Raw genomic sequence first — 15,254 nt, 5'->3', positions numbered from 1 at the left:
CTTCTCCAGGCTGAAGAGACCCAGTTCCCTCAGTCTTACCTCATATGGCATCCCCTGCAAACTGGCCACCAACCTTGTGGCCCTACGCAGCACTGACTCTAACCTGGCTATATCCTTCCTGTAATGAGGGGCCTAAAACTGAACACAATACTCCAGTTGCGGGTGCACCTGGGAGCTGAGATCTGGAGATCTTTCTTTTGTCCACCTCTGTTTGGTAACAGTGCTATTTACATCCCAGAGAGAGCAATCATAGGATTTTTTGGGTTCCCAGACTTGGCTTCAGTCTTGGAGCTGGGAATCAGAGCTCCAACTCCCCTCCTCCAAGCCCTTCCAGCTGATCAGAAGGAACTCATCAGCTTCTGTCCAATGCTGGGAAAGTGATATCTGTGAGGAATAAAAAAAGGCGCTTCTGGACAGGGGGCACGGGTACAAGGTACCCTGAAGTCACTTCAGCCTCCTTCCCTGCCAATCCATGGTCCTCCAGCAAGACGGACTAAAAAGGCCATTGAGCAGAAATATAGAACTGGGAGTACACCTCCTACTCTGCATCATATGTCCCTAAACCTCCAAGTTGGAGGACTTAATGGAAATCCCAATAAAATCCTCATATGTTGGGTTCCAAACCCAAAAAGCAAAAGCAATGAGCTTGAGTGAAAGAAACAAATGTGCCAACATGCTATTGATTTCTTAAACATCTAATTCAGCTTTCCAAAGTATATAAAAAGGCACAGAGTTTCAAATTACCAAGGGCATTTCCAATAATCAAACAGATGCCATCTGATAGGGGAAAGGAAAAGAGCTTCTTTCCTTCCTAACCAATAATAAAGGAAACTTAGCAATAAATAAAATGTTGTGGGTCTCTCAGTACCTCCATGAGGTTATAGATGTTTATGAATGTAGAACATTCTGATTAATCCTCTAGTGCAATGCTAAGCATATTGGTTCAGAAGGAAACCCCATAAAGTTCAGTTGAGTTTACTTCCTCGTAAATGTGTGTGGGATTGCAGTCATAAACTGTTTTCCATGCAGCGGATCAGAGTAACAAGAACATTTTAGACGAGTCTCAAAGTGTATATTATTTGAAAGTGATTCCATCCAAATTCAATGTCTTGCTGTTAAAAATGTGGTTGTTGGTAAGAGATACAGTATCCCTCCCCTTGGGTTCCTTTTTCCCAATTCCCTCAGGAATCACTACCAGCTCTAAGCAGAAAATAATTACCCAGTGCTTTAATTCTGGGAGTCTCCTTCCAGTCTGCCTTTTTAAAAACTTGCCTTGGGATCAAAGCATTTGGGAAGAAGGGATACTTCGCATAGCCTGGTGTGGAGCAGTGATTCCGTGATTGTGAGCACTTTCTCACCCTAAGCCCTTAAAGTTTAGGGTCCACCCCCCACCCATGCTCCTCCTCACCACCCCATCCCCCCTCGCTCTCTGTGTTTATGTCTCTCTCTGCTTCCCCCTCCCTCTCCCCTCATGTCTGGATGAGCAGGCAAGAGCATCCCAAGAGACCCCTTCGCCTCACCTAATTGGATTCGACTCTCTCTCCAACCTGTCGCTGACTCAACCAGATGCAATGCTTCCTACAGGAATCAATTGAGCTTGTATTAGAGGGGCTTGTGGGGAGGGGCAGACAGGAGGCTGGCTGGGCTGCTGTGCTGACCCAAAGAGCACTCCCTGCCTCTGGAGGGCTGAATGCAGCCCCACGGCAGGGATTTCAAGGCCCCTCTGTGTGTTTGCCTTCTCCAGCTCCGCCTTCTCCTCAGTGCTGCCACATGCTTGCTGGATGAGCCAGGAGGCAGTGGCAGCCACTGCTCCCACTTCTCAGCTTCTCCTCTGCTGGCCAGAGCGAGAGGCAGGTGAACAACAGAGGGCAAGAGCCAAGAGGGGGAGTGACTCCCAGGGGCGCCCAACAGTGGGCCTCTACCGGAGTGTGGCTCATCAGCAAGCACCTCACTATGCCCTCCATTCAGGCTGGTCTGGCTTAAAGGAACGCTTGCAGTGCTTGTTCTTCTTTACACAGTGCACACCCCTCATAAGGCTTCCAACTTTTCCGTCTTCTCCTGTAATGGTGCCTTTGAACAACAGCTCGATCTGCAACATTCACAGGCAGTGCTGTTTGTTCTTCAGCCATGTCTCTCTCCTTGTTGCAAAGAGCTTCGCCATCTACGGTTAAAAGTCCGAGAGAAGCCCAGCCCAGCCCAGCCCAGCCCAGCCCTCTCCCTTTGTGCTCCGTCCTCCTCAGTGCCACAGGGGGGCAGCCACCTGCTCTCCAAGACTGCTCACCCACCTCACCGTCCCCAGAACAGGCAGGTGCCTTTCCCACAAGATATCCACTGAGAGAGTGATGTCAGCTGTGCCAAGATCCCAAGTTCAGTTCAGGCAGGGCAGGAAAAGCCTGTTGCCCGAAAGCCTGGAGAGCTGCTGCCAATCAGTGTCACCAATACTGAGCTGGAAAGACCAACTGTCTGACCCGTATACAGCAGCTTCCTATAACCTTAATTGCCCTATCAGACATTTGAGTTGGGAAATAAGGCTCGCCATCCTTGCATGTCTGTGTCACTCAGTGCACCATATTCAGTCCTCCAAACCAGCAATGTCTACTTGTGCCTCTCCCTTTTTGCTTGTGCCGTGCATGTGCGCGCGCGCACACACACACACACCCGCCAGTGGCAGCAGTGCAAGTTTTTTTCAGACTTCACATTGGCCAACTCCCTGTCCATTTGAGCCCTTTTGTCCTCTTTGTATTGGTATAAGCCTGAGATGTTCTGAAATGGCATCATGTCCACCTGCATTGCCCCAAGACAGGATCCTCTGCACAACAGCTCCCCCCCGCACTCCCACATCGCCCCTCAAGTGACACATGCTGTGGTGTGTCACAAAGAGAGAACTCAACAAGGACAGTGTCATTGGAGCAAAATGCTGCAGAACTCACCCGGGTGAGATGTTAGAAAAGAAGACAGCTGCCTCTCTGACACATTCCTAGCTGGCTTGCGATAAAGACATAAATTCTTTCCCAACATGTTGATAAAACAAATCCTGTTTTTTATTTACTAAATCTCCCAAAATGACATTTGATTGGGGAGGAAAGTTCAGCCTGCCTGGTCTCTGGTTCTGTTAGCATTATTGTTTTCTTATGAGGAAACATGCCTTCTCCTAGCAGTGGGGAGTCCGAGGAAGCTTCCACAGCAAGGAGCTCATGGGTGCTGATGCAGCCCAGCTTGCTTGTGGTCTCCCCACCGTCATTCCCTGGCCACACAGGTGATCAGCTGGGGAGTGGGAAAAATTCCCGGCACTGCAGTTAGCAGAGCCAAAGCAGTGACCCCAAAGCGGTCCACTTCTGTGTGCACGTGCATGCAGATGGTCCTATGTCTGTGTCTGTGCATGTACAATCATGTTCACACACCCCAGTGACACTGGACATGGTCCCTGGAGCAAAAAGTGTGTGCATCCTTGATCTACGGGGACAGTTTCCCAGAAGAAAGCACACCAATTTACAACAAGGTCAAACTGGTTCCCTCAGAATCCCACGTCTGTAGCTTTATAAGTTTCTTCTCAAGCTGTGGCAGAACATGAAAAAGAAAAACTATCTCTGGTTTTGTCCTGGGGTTGGGTTTGACTTAGAAGAATGACCAAACGGAATACTAGTCAAGCACCCTTTGGCCATCAGTAACCAGACTAAGGGAAAGCCAGCACGAGCTGGTTGGAGAGCCAGTGTGGTGTGGTGGTTAAGACTTCTGGGATGGGACTTCCCAGTGGGGAGTCCGAGGAAGCTTCTACAGCCAGGAGCCCATGTGTTCTATTCCCCACTCAGTCATGAAATTCACGGGGTGACTTTGGGCCAGTTACTGACTCCCAGTCTGACCTACCTCACAGGACTGTTGTGAGGATAAAATAGAGAAGAGGAGAATCATGTAAGCTCACTTTGGTTCCTTAGAGGGGAAAAAGATGAGAGACGATTGTAATAGTGATGACAATGATGTTCTGTTCCCCATTTTGCCACATGAGTTGTCTGTAGTTGTCTTGCTTCCACAAGCAGATTCTCACTCATTACCGCATGCCTGCTGCACAGTGCTGCATTCACGCCCTCTTGCTTTGAATTCTCTCACACACTCTCGCTTGCACACAAATGCAGCCATCTTGCACACTGGAGGCTACATGCAGACGTCTGGCTGCCTTGCCCACTTGCACTCATTCACACTGCAAGCTCACACCCGATTGCTTCACATCTGTGCAAATTAACACCCACTAGAATCCTGCCAACTCTCGCTTCTCACCTCAAACATGTTCATCTGGCAGCCTCACGGCTGGCAGTGCTTACGTTTTGTCCAGCCAGACACACATGGAATGCACATTTGTATATCCATGCTGTTAGTGGAATGGTCGCTAACAAACACTTATCTCTTCTCTCTCTCTCCCCCCTCTTCTCCTCTCTCTTGTTTCTATTGCTTCTTTGCTGGAACAGTTGATCAGACAAACTGTGAGTCTTCCATGAAATGGGTGCTTATGGTTGGGCTGGGGTGAGGGCTGGGGCCAGGGCTGCAGTTGTGCTGGATGGGAGCAGGGTGGGGAAAGAAGAAATCAAGAACTGGTGGGTGAGTGCCTTGTAAGGAGGGGGCTTCTTCAGGGTGCAGTTGGGATGGCTCGGTCCCTGTCACATCTTCCAGTAAGATAAAGCTCTTGCAGCATGCTTGGATAGGGGGATGACTCCAGGGTGCAGGTTCCTTGTGCCTTGAGGCTTCTGCTTGCTCACTGGCCTGCCCGCCTCTCCCTTCTGCAGTGCAACAGCCCCCTGAATTCAAAGAGCAGCCAGAGAAGAAGATTGTTGTGTTCCCCAATGATGAGGTCACCTTGAAATGCGAGGCCACCGGGAATCCACCTGTGATGTGAGTATGGGAAAAGTTATGTTGTTTCCCCTCGGAAGGGAATATCACGTGTCTTCACGGTAGTGTTGTCAAAAATGTATGATACCTGGGGAACCAACTGGATGCAAGATGGGAAATCTGTAACTGGATTATGTCCTTGGTTGAAAAGTAGACACAGGGAGAGAGAGCAGGGGCAGAGGGGAGTTAAATGGGGAGAGGGATGATGTTGATGGTTTAACCTTTATTTTTGGTGCTTATTTATAAGGAGACTCCCCTTCCCATCCAGGCAGTTTCTCTAGTTGAAATTGCTCCCTGCACCTGCAGCCCCAAGCAAGATTTTGTCAGCTGTGGAAGCAGAAAAACACAGGTCACTGATGTGTTATCATACGTGCTCTTTCAGGGGTGGGGAACAACTGGAGACATAACATGGAGTGGAAAGGTGAGACCCACCCGCCCCTTCGCACTGCAGCTTTAGTCCAATTTAGCCTCAGCTGCCCCCACCCCCGGGTTGCCTTTAAACAAAGGCAAAAGTGGCAGCAGATCTGATCAGGGATCTCCCAGCCCTGGTCTAGTTTCACCTCAAGGCCTGGTCTAGTTTCACCTCAAGGCACTCCCTTAAATTAAACTGGAGGCATCTACATTTTTTACACTGGAAAGGGGTTTCCTGTGGGAGCATGTTAGCGTAAGCAGGACCATGTGCTTCTCTGTGAAGACATCTTTCTGGGTGGATTGATCTGGAGAAATACCAACATCACCAGTGAAGGCTAGCTCAGAGGAAACAGGTGCAGAGCAGGGGATTGTGTGGAAAACCTACACATCCAAGTTAGCTATTTGGATTGTTTTGTACATGTTGGGTTTCAATGTGTACATGCAAAACATTTCCTGTGATAACCTGGAAACTGGGACATCAATCAGGGAAAATTCTTGATTCAAATTGCTCCTCCAGCATGAGCTTTTCCCAGCTTAGTGTCCTTCAGGTGTAATGTGTTCTCCAGCAGCTGGTGTACCTAGTGTACTGCCTCGGGTGCTGGGAGTGGCATAGAGCCTTCCAGATTGGTAGCATTCAACAGCCTTCTCCTCCATGAATTTGTCTAGTCTTCTTTTAAAGTGTACAAATTGGTTGTCCTCACCATGGCTAGTTCAGACAATGTCAAAAGCCATGAGGTTTGTTTGTTTGTTTGTTTGTTTGTTTGTTTGTTTGTTTGTTTGTTTGTTTTAACCATTGTTGGCTTGGCATTCTGTCTGAGACCAGCTGTGATATTTCACCATGGTAAGTTCCTTCTTTAGAAACCGTAATAAGGAATAGTGCTTTTTTCTGTGGTTTCTGAGTACCACCATGGCTTGTCATGTTGTCTGAACCCAGGAATATGCTTTCCACAGTCCTTGTATGCAACTACCACAGAGCGGCAACTGGAGGAGCAGCTCCAACCATTCAGCCTTTATGTGTGTACCAGTGAGGAAGACGCTGGTGACACAGGCAGGCAGAGCTACATTTTGACATTGAAGTTCAGGTACAATGGCTGATGGGAGACATGCCAACAATGAGAGGACTGAACAGGGTGCTGTTACAATGATAGAGATTACACTCAGCAGTGGAGGAAGGGGAGTGATGTTAAATTGGACTGAGGTATCTCCCATGGCTCCTTCATGGATCACTGCCTTGTCGTGGCGAAGGGGCTTGCGTAGCTCAATGAAGCTATGAGCTATGCCGTGCAGGGCCACCCAAGACGGACAGCTCATAGCAGAGAGCTCTGACAAAACGTGATCCACTGGAGAAGGCAACAGCAACCCACTCCAGTATCCTTGCCATGAAAACCCCATGGACAGTACCAAAAGGCAAAAAGATAAGATGCCGGAAGATGAACTCCTCAGGTCGGAAGGTGCCCAATATGCTACTGGGGAAGAGCAGAGGGCTAGTACTAGTAGCGCCAGAAAGAATGAAGCGACTGGGTCAAAGCCGAAAGGACAATCAGTTGCAGATGTATCTGGTGGTGAAAGGAAAGTCCGATGCTGCAAAGATCTATACTCCATAGGAACCTGGAATGTAAGATCCATGAATCAAGGCAAGCTGGATGTGGTCAAACAAGAGATGACAAGACTGAACATCGACATCTTAGGAATCAGTGAACTAAAATGGACAGGAATGGGTGAATTTAATTCAGATGACCATCAGGTATACTACTGTGGGCAAGAATCCCTCAGAAGAAATGGAGTAGCCTTCATAGTCAATAAAAGAGTAGGAAAAGCAGTACTGGGATACAACCTCCAAAATGACAGAATGATCTCAGTTCGAATCCAAGGCAAACCATTCAACATCACAATAGTCCAAGTCTATGCCGCAACCACTGGTGCTGAAGAGGCTGAAGTTGACCAGTTCTGTGAAGGCCTACAACACCTTCTAGAATTAACCCCCCAAAATGATGTCCTTATCATCATGGGGGATTGGAATGCTAAAGCAGGAAGCCAAAAGATAACTGGAATAACAGGCAATTTTGGCCTTGGAGTACAAAATGAAGCAGGGCACAGGCTGGAAGAATTTTGTCAAAAGAATACGATGGTCATAACAAACACTCTTTTCCAACAACCCAAGAGATGACTCTACACATGGACATCACCAGACGGTCAACACAGAAATCAGATTGACTATGTGCTCTGCAGCCAAAGATGGAGAAGCTCTATACAGTCACTAAAAACTAGACCAGGAGCTGACTGTGGCTCAGATCATGAGCTTCTGGTTGCAAAATTTAGGCTTAAATTGAAAAGTAGGGGAAAGCACTAGGCCACTCAGGTATGACCTAAATCATATCCCTGATGAATATACAGTAGAGGTGACAAATAGATTTAAGGAATTAGATCTGATAGACAGAGTGCCTGAAGAACTATGGACGGAGGTTTGCAACATTGTACAAAAGGTAGCAACTAAAGCCATCCCAAAGAAAAAGAAATGCAAGAAAGCAAAATGGCTGTCTGAGGAAGCTTTACAAATAGCTGAGGAAAGAAGGGAAGCGAAAGGAGAAAGAGAAAGATACACCCAATTGAATGCAGAATTCCAGAGAATAGCTAGAAGAGATAAGAATGCCTTCTTAAATGAACAGTGCAAAGAAATAGAAGAAAACAATAGAATAGGGAGGACCAGAGATCTCTTCAAGAAAATTGGAGATATGAAGGGAATGTTTCATGCAAAGATGGGCATGACAAAGGACCAAAAAGGCAGGGAGCTAACAGAGGCAGAAGAGATTAAGAAGAGGTGGCAAGATTACACAGAAGAACTATACAAGAAAGAGCTTAATGTTCCTGATAACCACGATGGGGTGGTCACTGACCTCGAGCCAGACATCCTGGAATGTGAAGTCAAATGGGCCTTAGGAAGTCTGAGCAACAACAAAGCTAGTGGAAGTGACAGTATTCCAGCTGAGCTATTCAAAATCTTAAAAGACGATGCAGTAAAAGTGTTACACTCAATATGCCAGCAAATTTGGAAAACTCAACAGTGACCACAGGATTGGAAAAGGTCAGTTTACATTTCCATCCCAGAGAAGGGCAATGCCAAAGAATGTTCAAACTATCACACCATTGCACTCATTTCACATGCTAGCAAAGTTATGCTCAACATCCTACAAGCTAGGCTCCAGCAGTATGTGGACCAAGAACTACCAAAAGTACAGGCAGGATTTCAAAGAGGCAGAGGAACTAGAGATCAAATTGCCAACATACGCTGGATCATGGAGAAAGCTAGGGAGTTTCAGAAAAACATCTACTTCTGCTTCATTGACTATGCTAAAGCCTTTGATTTTGTGGCTCTCAACAAATTGTGGTAAGTTCTTAAAGAGATGGGAGTACCAGACCATCTTATTTGTCTCTTGAAAAACCTATATGCAGGTCAAGAAGCAACAGTGAGAACTGGACATGAAACCACTGATTGGTTCAAAATTGAGAAAGGAGTTTGGCAAGGCTGTATACTGTCGCCCTGCCTATTTAACTTATGTGCAGAGCACAACATGAGAAAGGCGGGGCTAGATGAATCACCAGTTAGAATTAAGAGTGCTGGGAGAAATATCAACAACCCCAGATATGCAGATGAAACCACTGTCATGGCAGAAAGTGAAGAGGAACTAAAGAGCCTCTTGATGCGGGTGAAGGAGGAGAGTGCAAAAGTTGGCTTGAAACTCAACATTAAGAAAACTAAGATCATGGCATCCGGTCCTCTCACTTCCTGGCAAATAGATGGGAAAGAAATGGAGGTAGTGACAGATTTTATTTTCCTGGGCTCCAAGATCACTGCAGATGGTGACTGCAGCCAAGAAATTAAAAGATGCTTGCTCCTGGAGAGGAAAGCTATGGCAAATCTAGACAGCATACTAAAATGCAGATACATCACCCTGCCAACAAAAGTGCGTATAGTCAAGGCTATGGTTTCCCTAGTTGCAATGTATGGCTGTGAAAGTTGGACCATAAGGAAAGCTGAGGGCCAAAGGACTGAGGCCTTTGAATTGTGGTGCTGGAGGAGACTCCTGCGAGTCCCTTGGACCGCAAGGCGATCAAACCGGTCAGTCCTAGAGGAGATCAACCCTGACTGCTCTTTAGAAGGCCAGATAGTGAAGATGAAACTCAAATACTTTGGCCACCTAATGAGAAGGAAGGACTCACTGGAGAAGAGCCTAATGCTGGGAACAATAGATGGCAAAAGAAGAAGGGGACAGCAGAGGATGAGGTGGCTAGATGGAGTCACTGAAGCAGTTGGTGTGAGCTTAAGTGGACTCTGAGGGATGGTGGAGGACAGGAAGGTCTTGAGGAATGTTGTCCATGGGGTCGCGATGGGTCAGACACGACTTCGCAACTAACAACAACAACATCTCCCATGGCCTGGAGCTTCGTCTAGTGCAGTGGTGGCGAACCTATGGCATGCGTGCCACAGTGGGCATGCAGAGCTCTCTCTGTCGGCACGTGAGCCAAGTCACCCCAGCATTGTCCCAGCAGCCAAGCATCAGATAACAGTGCACATAGGGGCCACGCGCATGCTTGGAAAGGAGTAGTGGCACCAGGCAATGATGTCATGAGCTGCAACTCATTAGCTGTGTCTCGTCTGAGCTTTCTCATGGCCGGTCAGTGTGCTGCCAATGATATATATATATATATTTGCTTGGACTGGCTGTGAGTGCTAATACATTCATTTTTATTAACACAAGATTTTAGCTTTGAGTTTTCTTATGAAAATTGAAATTTAATATCTAAGATTTAACAAAGAGATGTCCTAATTAATGTTGTGCTGTCCCCTTGGCATATTTGAATCTGCGGCATCATATTCGGGTTTTATTGCAGTGTTGACACTTTGCGATAAATAAGTGGGTTGTGGGTTTCAGTTTGGGTACTCAGTCTCTAAAAGGTTCGCCATCCCTCGTCTAGTGCTTGCCCTTTAAACTAATTGGCTTCCAAACTGTCTTCAGAGCCAGCCCCTTGTACAGTGCTTTACATTAGTCAATCCTAGAGCCTAGCTGAATGTGGCCAGACTATCTGTCCATGAAAGTCATAGCTTGCACACCAGCTTAAACTGAAGAGAGGGGCACCTTGGCCACAAAGCCTGTCAGAGCAACCAGTGGCAATGTTGGATCCAAAAGTTCTCCTGGACTACCAACTCAGTCCTTTAGTGTGAGGATAAAGAATGTGCAGCTCTCCAGAAGCTGTTGGACTACAACTCCCATCACCCCTCCCCATTGGCTATGCTGGCCAGGGCTGATAGGAATCACAGGCCAACAACATCTCGAGGCCTATTACCATGTTTTAGGAGAAATGCAACTCCAGTCAGAACAAGCTGGACACTAGCTCTCTGAATCGATGGGCCACCTGCCCACACAAAGTCCATCATGAGGGTCGGGAGTGATTTCCCAAGTAGCAGCCCACATTTAGCCCATCCCTGATTCCAGACACCAGTTCTGCACTTTCAGGCCAAAAGCTGTAATACCAAGCAGCTTAGCAACAGAATAATCCTTCACATGCATCCTCTGCATTAGGATCAACAAGACACTGCACATCTTAAACTTTATCCCTGTAAGTAACTCTCACTGACCTCAGCCCCCTAATTTGAATCTTGGGGAGTGGTGGAAGAACACATCTAGAGAAAGGCCTCTTTTGGTGATTTTAACACTCAGGTAAGTTCATACAGAAATTTGTGGCCTTTTGGTTACTCATTTTCCGAGCTGTTAAGGGCTTGGAAATGTGCCTGGATAGAAACAGGAAGCTAGTGAAGCTCTTGGAAAATGCAGGGCCACTGCAGCCCATCCCCTCATGCAGCAGTCTAAAGAAGGATGTTTCACCTGTTGTACTGAAGAATGATCAAGGAGCTTGTCCACACTACTTCTGTCAAACTTGGGACTCTTTTTACTATTGGCTAGAGAAACAGGACTTGGCATAGATTTAAATATGTTTTTTAAATTATCATAAATGGAAAAAGAAGGGTGTGGGGGCTGACCCCGCGGGCTCGATGTTTTTGATGATGGATGTTGTTTGTAGTTTTCTTTTTGTTTTTTAGGATTATAATTTCAAATAAAACTTATTAAAAAAAGGAGCTTGTCCACACTGATTAGCTTTGCCCCCTGGTGGTGTAGTGGAGCCAGGGAAGGAACACCAACCTCTGCCAACCCTCATCCTCCTCTCAGAATTCTCTTTTTCCTCTGAGTTTAGCTGTAGTCCTCACAACAGCTGGAATGTAAGGAGAGGTGACATTGGCAGTACTGTGGAGTTGTAAGCTACCTCGGTGTTCTACAGTGGTTTGCTCTTGAATGTGCAATTACACCCGAATAACTTCATAAAAGATCTGTTCCAGACAGAGATGAAAACTGCTAGAATGAGTTTATTGATATGGATCAGCGCAGTTGCCCTCATTTTGGCCCTTTCCTTGGAGGCATGGCAGTTGGAGTGCAATGCTGATCCACTGCCTTTCAAAAAGGACCACTGCACTGTGGTACATATGGGGAGGAACCGTCACACATACAACTTCAAATTGCACTGAAGTCTCTGTGCATAGAGTTGTGTGAGTGCCACATGTGTCCAGATGTTCATACTATACCCATGGCTGCCAGGAGGCAGGGCTATTTGATGCATGTGGCTTCAGGGCAGGATGATGGGATGCAGCTTTGTTCACACATGTATGGCACGTATAGCATTCTGAACAGGGCTACGGTTTCTAGTTTGCAAAGGGATAATAGCAGGGGGTGATTCTCCAGGAAGCAGGAGCAGCAGCACCCCAAAGCAATCATGCTACATTTGACTGGTAGAGACATCCCTTTACAGAGGTCATCCCTTCAAGATATGATATTGTCTCTTCTGCATCAAGCAACATTCCAGATTTTACCAAGATATACATTCCAGACTGGGAATAAAGCACTCAGAAAGTATTGGGGGTTTTTTACAAACCATGTACACTTGCTGAAATTCTGCTAATTTGCACTACATTTCTGAGTGCTCTGACATTCTTTTCTAAGTTAGAACTGAACAGCCCTTGGGGCTGGCTTGCTTCAGGTACCAATTTCCAGAAGTTATGAGTGGATATGAGAATGAAGTACTCTAAGCTCTGTTTCATCCTGTTCTTCCTGTCTCCATTATTTCTTCATATGCTGCTCCAGTAATGTCCCTGACCTTACTCTGACCTCAGTTCTTCACCTAATCTACTTCCTTGTATTCATCCCAGCTCTTCTGTATGTGAGAGAAATTATTGGCCCTCTGACTTTCACCCTGTAACCCTAACGCTCCCACAGGCATCTCCCCAATCGAACCTCCCATTTGTGATTGGTGAAACCCCTGCTTTTTGTACCCTCCTGCCCAATGCACTAAGCCACTCTTCAATCAATCTTCCTTCTTCTCTGTCATCCTATTTTTATCATCCACCTTTGCATGGAACTGATAGCAGCATCTCTCAGTTCTCCCAAATTTTAACCCAACAGATGCTGCCTCCACCTGCATGCTCATGCAGCCATCCCTCCTCTGCCAGGGCTGGCTCAACAGAAATTGGATTTCCTTCCCAGCTTCTTCTCTAGTATGTGTTCCTTTAATGCTGTTGTACATTCTCCTCTTTGACAGGTTTCGCTGGACCAAGGATGGGAAAAAGTTTGATCCACATGGAATGCCAGGGATAACACAGCGGAAAGGCTCTGGGACCCTGATCATCACTACCAATGGGAACGTGGACACCTCCTTCAAAGGGACCTATCAGTGTTACGCCAGCAATATCCTGGGCAGTGCCATGAGCTCTGAAAGTGAAATCATAGCCGAGAGTGAGTTGCACACCTGCACACCCCTTCCAGAATGCCTTAGCCTGAGTTGCCTGGATTCAGCCCCCCTTTTTGTGGGGATGCCACAATCCTCTTCCCATATCCTCCAGCACTAACTACGTCGCACACACAGGCGCACACACAAGCATTGTAACATGTCTTGCCTGAGGTTTTCTGATGCAGCTTATTTCTGGTCCCACAATGGCTGCAGTTTAGTACACACACAAACACACACACACACACACACACACGCCAGTTCTGTGGGCAATAAATTAATCCCCTCTCCCTCGCAATAAATGTGTCGTATCTTTGGCTCTTTTTCCCCTTTTACCTGCCTGGGCTCCCCGGAGTGCAGCCGGTTGCTCCTGTTTCCACAGAAACGGTTGCCATGGTTTTGTGGTGCTGGGTGATGTAATTGCCAGCCCTCTCCATCAGCACCTCGGTGGGCCCCTCCCCCACTCTTTCTCTCTGGCCCAGCCTGCCCCTCCCGTGCCTGCTGAAGGAGGAGTAAGAAAATAAAAAAATAAAGGATGTGCCAGGAGAGGCAAGAGGAGGCACATTATTGATTCTAACTAGAACCACCAAAGGGAATGGATGCCAGAAAGGGTTTATTAAGGGTGTGTGTCTGTATGGCATTTTATAGCCTGTTGACAACATCCTCTTTGTTTCCCGAAACTGGGGCTTCCTTTTAATTTTTGTTTCATTCCAAATAAATCCTTCCATCTTTTACCACACATTATTTGTGGCAGCAGTGGGCATGTTGAGGAGGATGAGGAAGAGCCGCTTCCAAGATGAGCTGTGGAGCGGGATGTTCTGGGTTCAGATCGCTGCTCAGCCGCAAACTCTCTGCTGGCTTCATGCTGCCTCTGCTACTCGGTTTCCTCCGACAGCTGCAGAGGGGGAAACCACTCCCCTTCCCTTCGCCCGGTGCCCTTGAGTTGCTTCGTGGGCTGTGGGATGGGAGAATGCTGGGCCTGGGGATGTCACACACCTGCTGTAGCAGCACACGCATTGGAGGCCATGCAGGGTTATGTGCCCTTGTATAGCCAGGAGGCTGGAATATATTCCCTCGCCCCAATAACACAGTAGTGTGAGACTGCAGCCCTTGTGGACTGTGAGCTGCCCCTGAGCCTCAGTAACGGCTGCTTGTCTGCTCCCCTGTTTATCTCCCCCTGAACTTGAGCAGTATAATGTGGAGAGGGGGATCTTTCATCACTCCCTTTCCCGTGCTGTATGGAAGAAGGTGGTGAGACTCCAGGTACAACTGGATAATACCCTTTATCTGGATGCACTCCAAAAAATTCGCCTCTCACTTATAACTACCTAAAGAAAACTAGAAATCAAAGCTGCACATGATGCATTGATGTAGCTTGGCCTGATGTCGTGTTGTGGGGCTTGCATAGATTCCCTGACCCCGGCCCGCCACTCCAGGAGACCATAAGTCAGTACAGACTCTGGCAGGTTAATTTCCCTCCATCCCCTTCTCCCCCACTTCTTTTCTTCTTCTTTTTATTGGATGCCCTCATCAATGTATACTTCCTGGCAGGCAATGAGCATCCAGGCCCATCACTCTGCTCTTGTTTTCCACCTCTGCTATAGACTCAGTGCCACTGTAGGCATTTCTACTCACTGTGTAACAATCAGAAGACACACAGTCTTCCCAAGGGACCTGAGGACCTGGATGTGTAATGAACCCAACCCAGAGGACAGTGCAAACAATGCCTCTTGTTCTCCAGTGGCCATCTTGGATGGGTTCCCCCACCTGTGATCCCCTGCTTACCAAGGACTTCCTTTACCTTCTGTCATTCTTGCCTTTCAGGTGCCCCACAGTGGCCAAAGGAGAAAGTGGCACCCATAACAGCAGAAGAAGGGACCAGTACGGTCCTACCCTGCAACCCACCCACCAGTGCTGTCCCCCCCAAAATCTACTGGCTCAATAGCAGTGAGTACCATGGAAGGCCCTTCTAGAGGTCTGTTGATGGGATTGTGGCAGACCTAATTGAGGCAGGAGTGCTTTGCATTAAACCAAATGAGCTAGCAGTAAACATGATACCTCATGTGGTTAGGGAGTTTCCATTGTAAGGAAATGAATCTGACTGCTACGTTCTTTACTGCCTGATTGGATTGGGT

The 15,254-nt window shown here is 47.3% G+C and overlaps 1 protein-coding gene across 4 annotated transcripts in view; it reads left to right on the top strand.

Moving 5' to 3' along the window:
- The window catches only part of L1CAM (L1 cell adhesion molecule), a 109,216-nt gene that overhangs the window by 33,152 nt on the left and 60,810 nt on the right, over nucleotides 1-15,254 (top strand). For 3 of the 4 annotated variants that reach the window (XM_044443624.1, XM_044443622.1, XM_044443623.1), the window contains exons 3-6: nucleotides 4,461-4,475; nucleotides 4,776-4,881; nucleotides 12,934-13,127; nucleotides 14,944-15,066. In XM_044443624.1, the coding sequence (XP_044299559.1) occupies nucleotides 4,461-4,475; nucleotides 4,776-4,881; nucleotides 12,934-13,127; nucleotides 14,944-15,066 (438 nt within the window). The remainder of the gene's footprint in view (nucleotides 1-4,460; nucleotides 4,476-4,775; nucleotides 4,882-12,933; nucleotides 13,128-14,943; nucleotides 15,067-15,254) is intronic. The other variant, XM_044443625.1, reaches the window with a different exon arrangement.

Source organism: Varanus komodoensis, unplaced genomic scaffold (genome assembly GCF_004798865.1).
Source record: "Varanus komodoensis strain SLA01 unplaced genomic scaffold, ASM479886v1 scaffold42, whole genome shotgun sequence".
NCBI lineage: Eukaryota > Metazoa > Chordata > Lepidosauria > Squamata > Varanidae > Varanus > Varanus komodoensis.
Note: the sequence above shows the minus strand (reverse complement) of the source record. Positions and strands in the feature narration are given on the sequence as shown.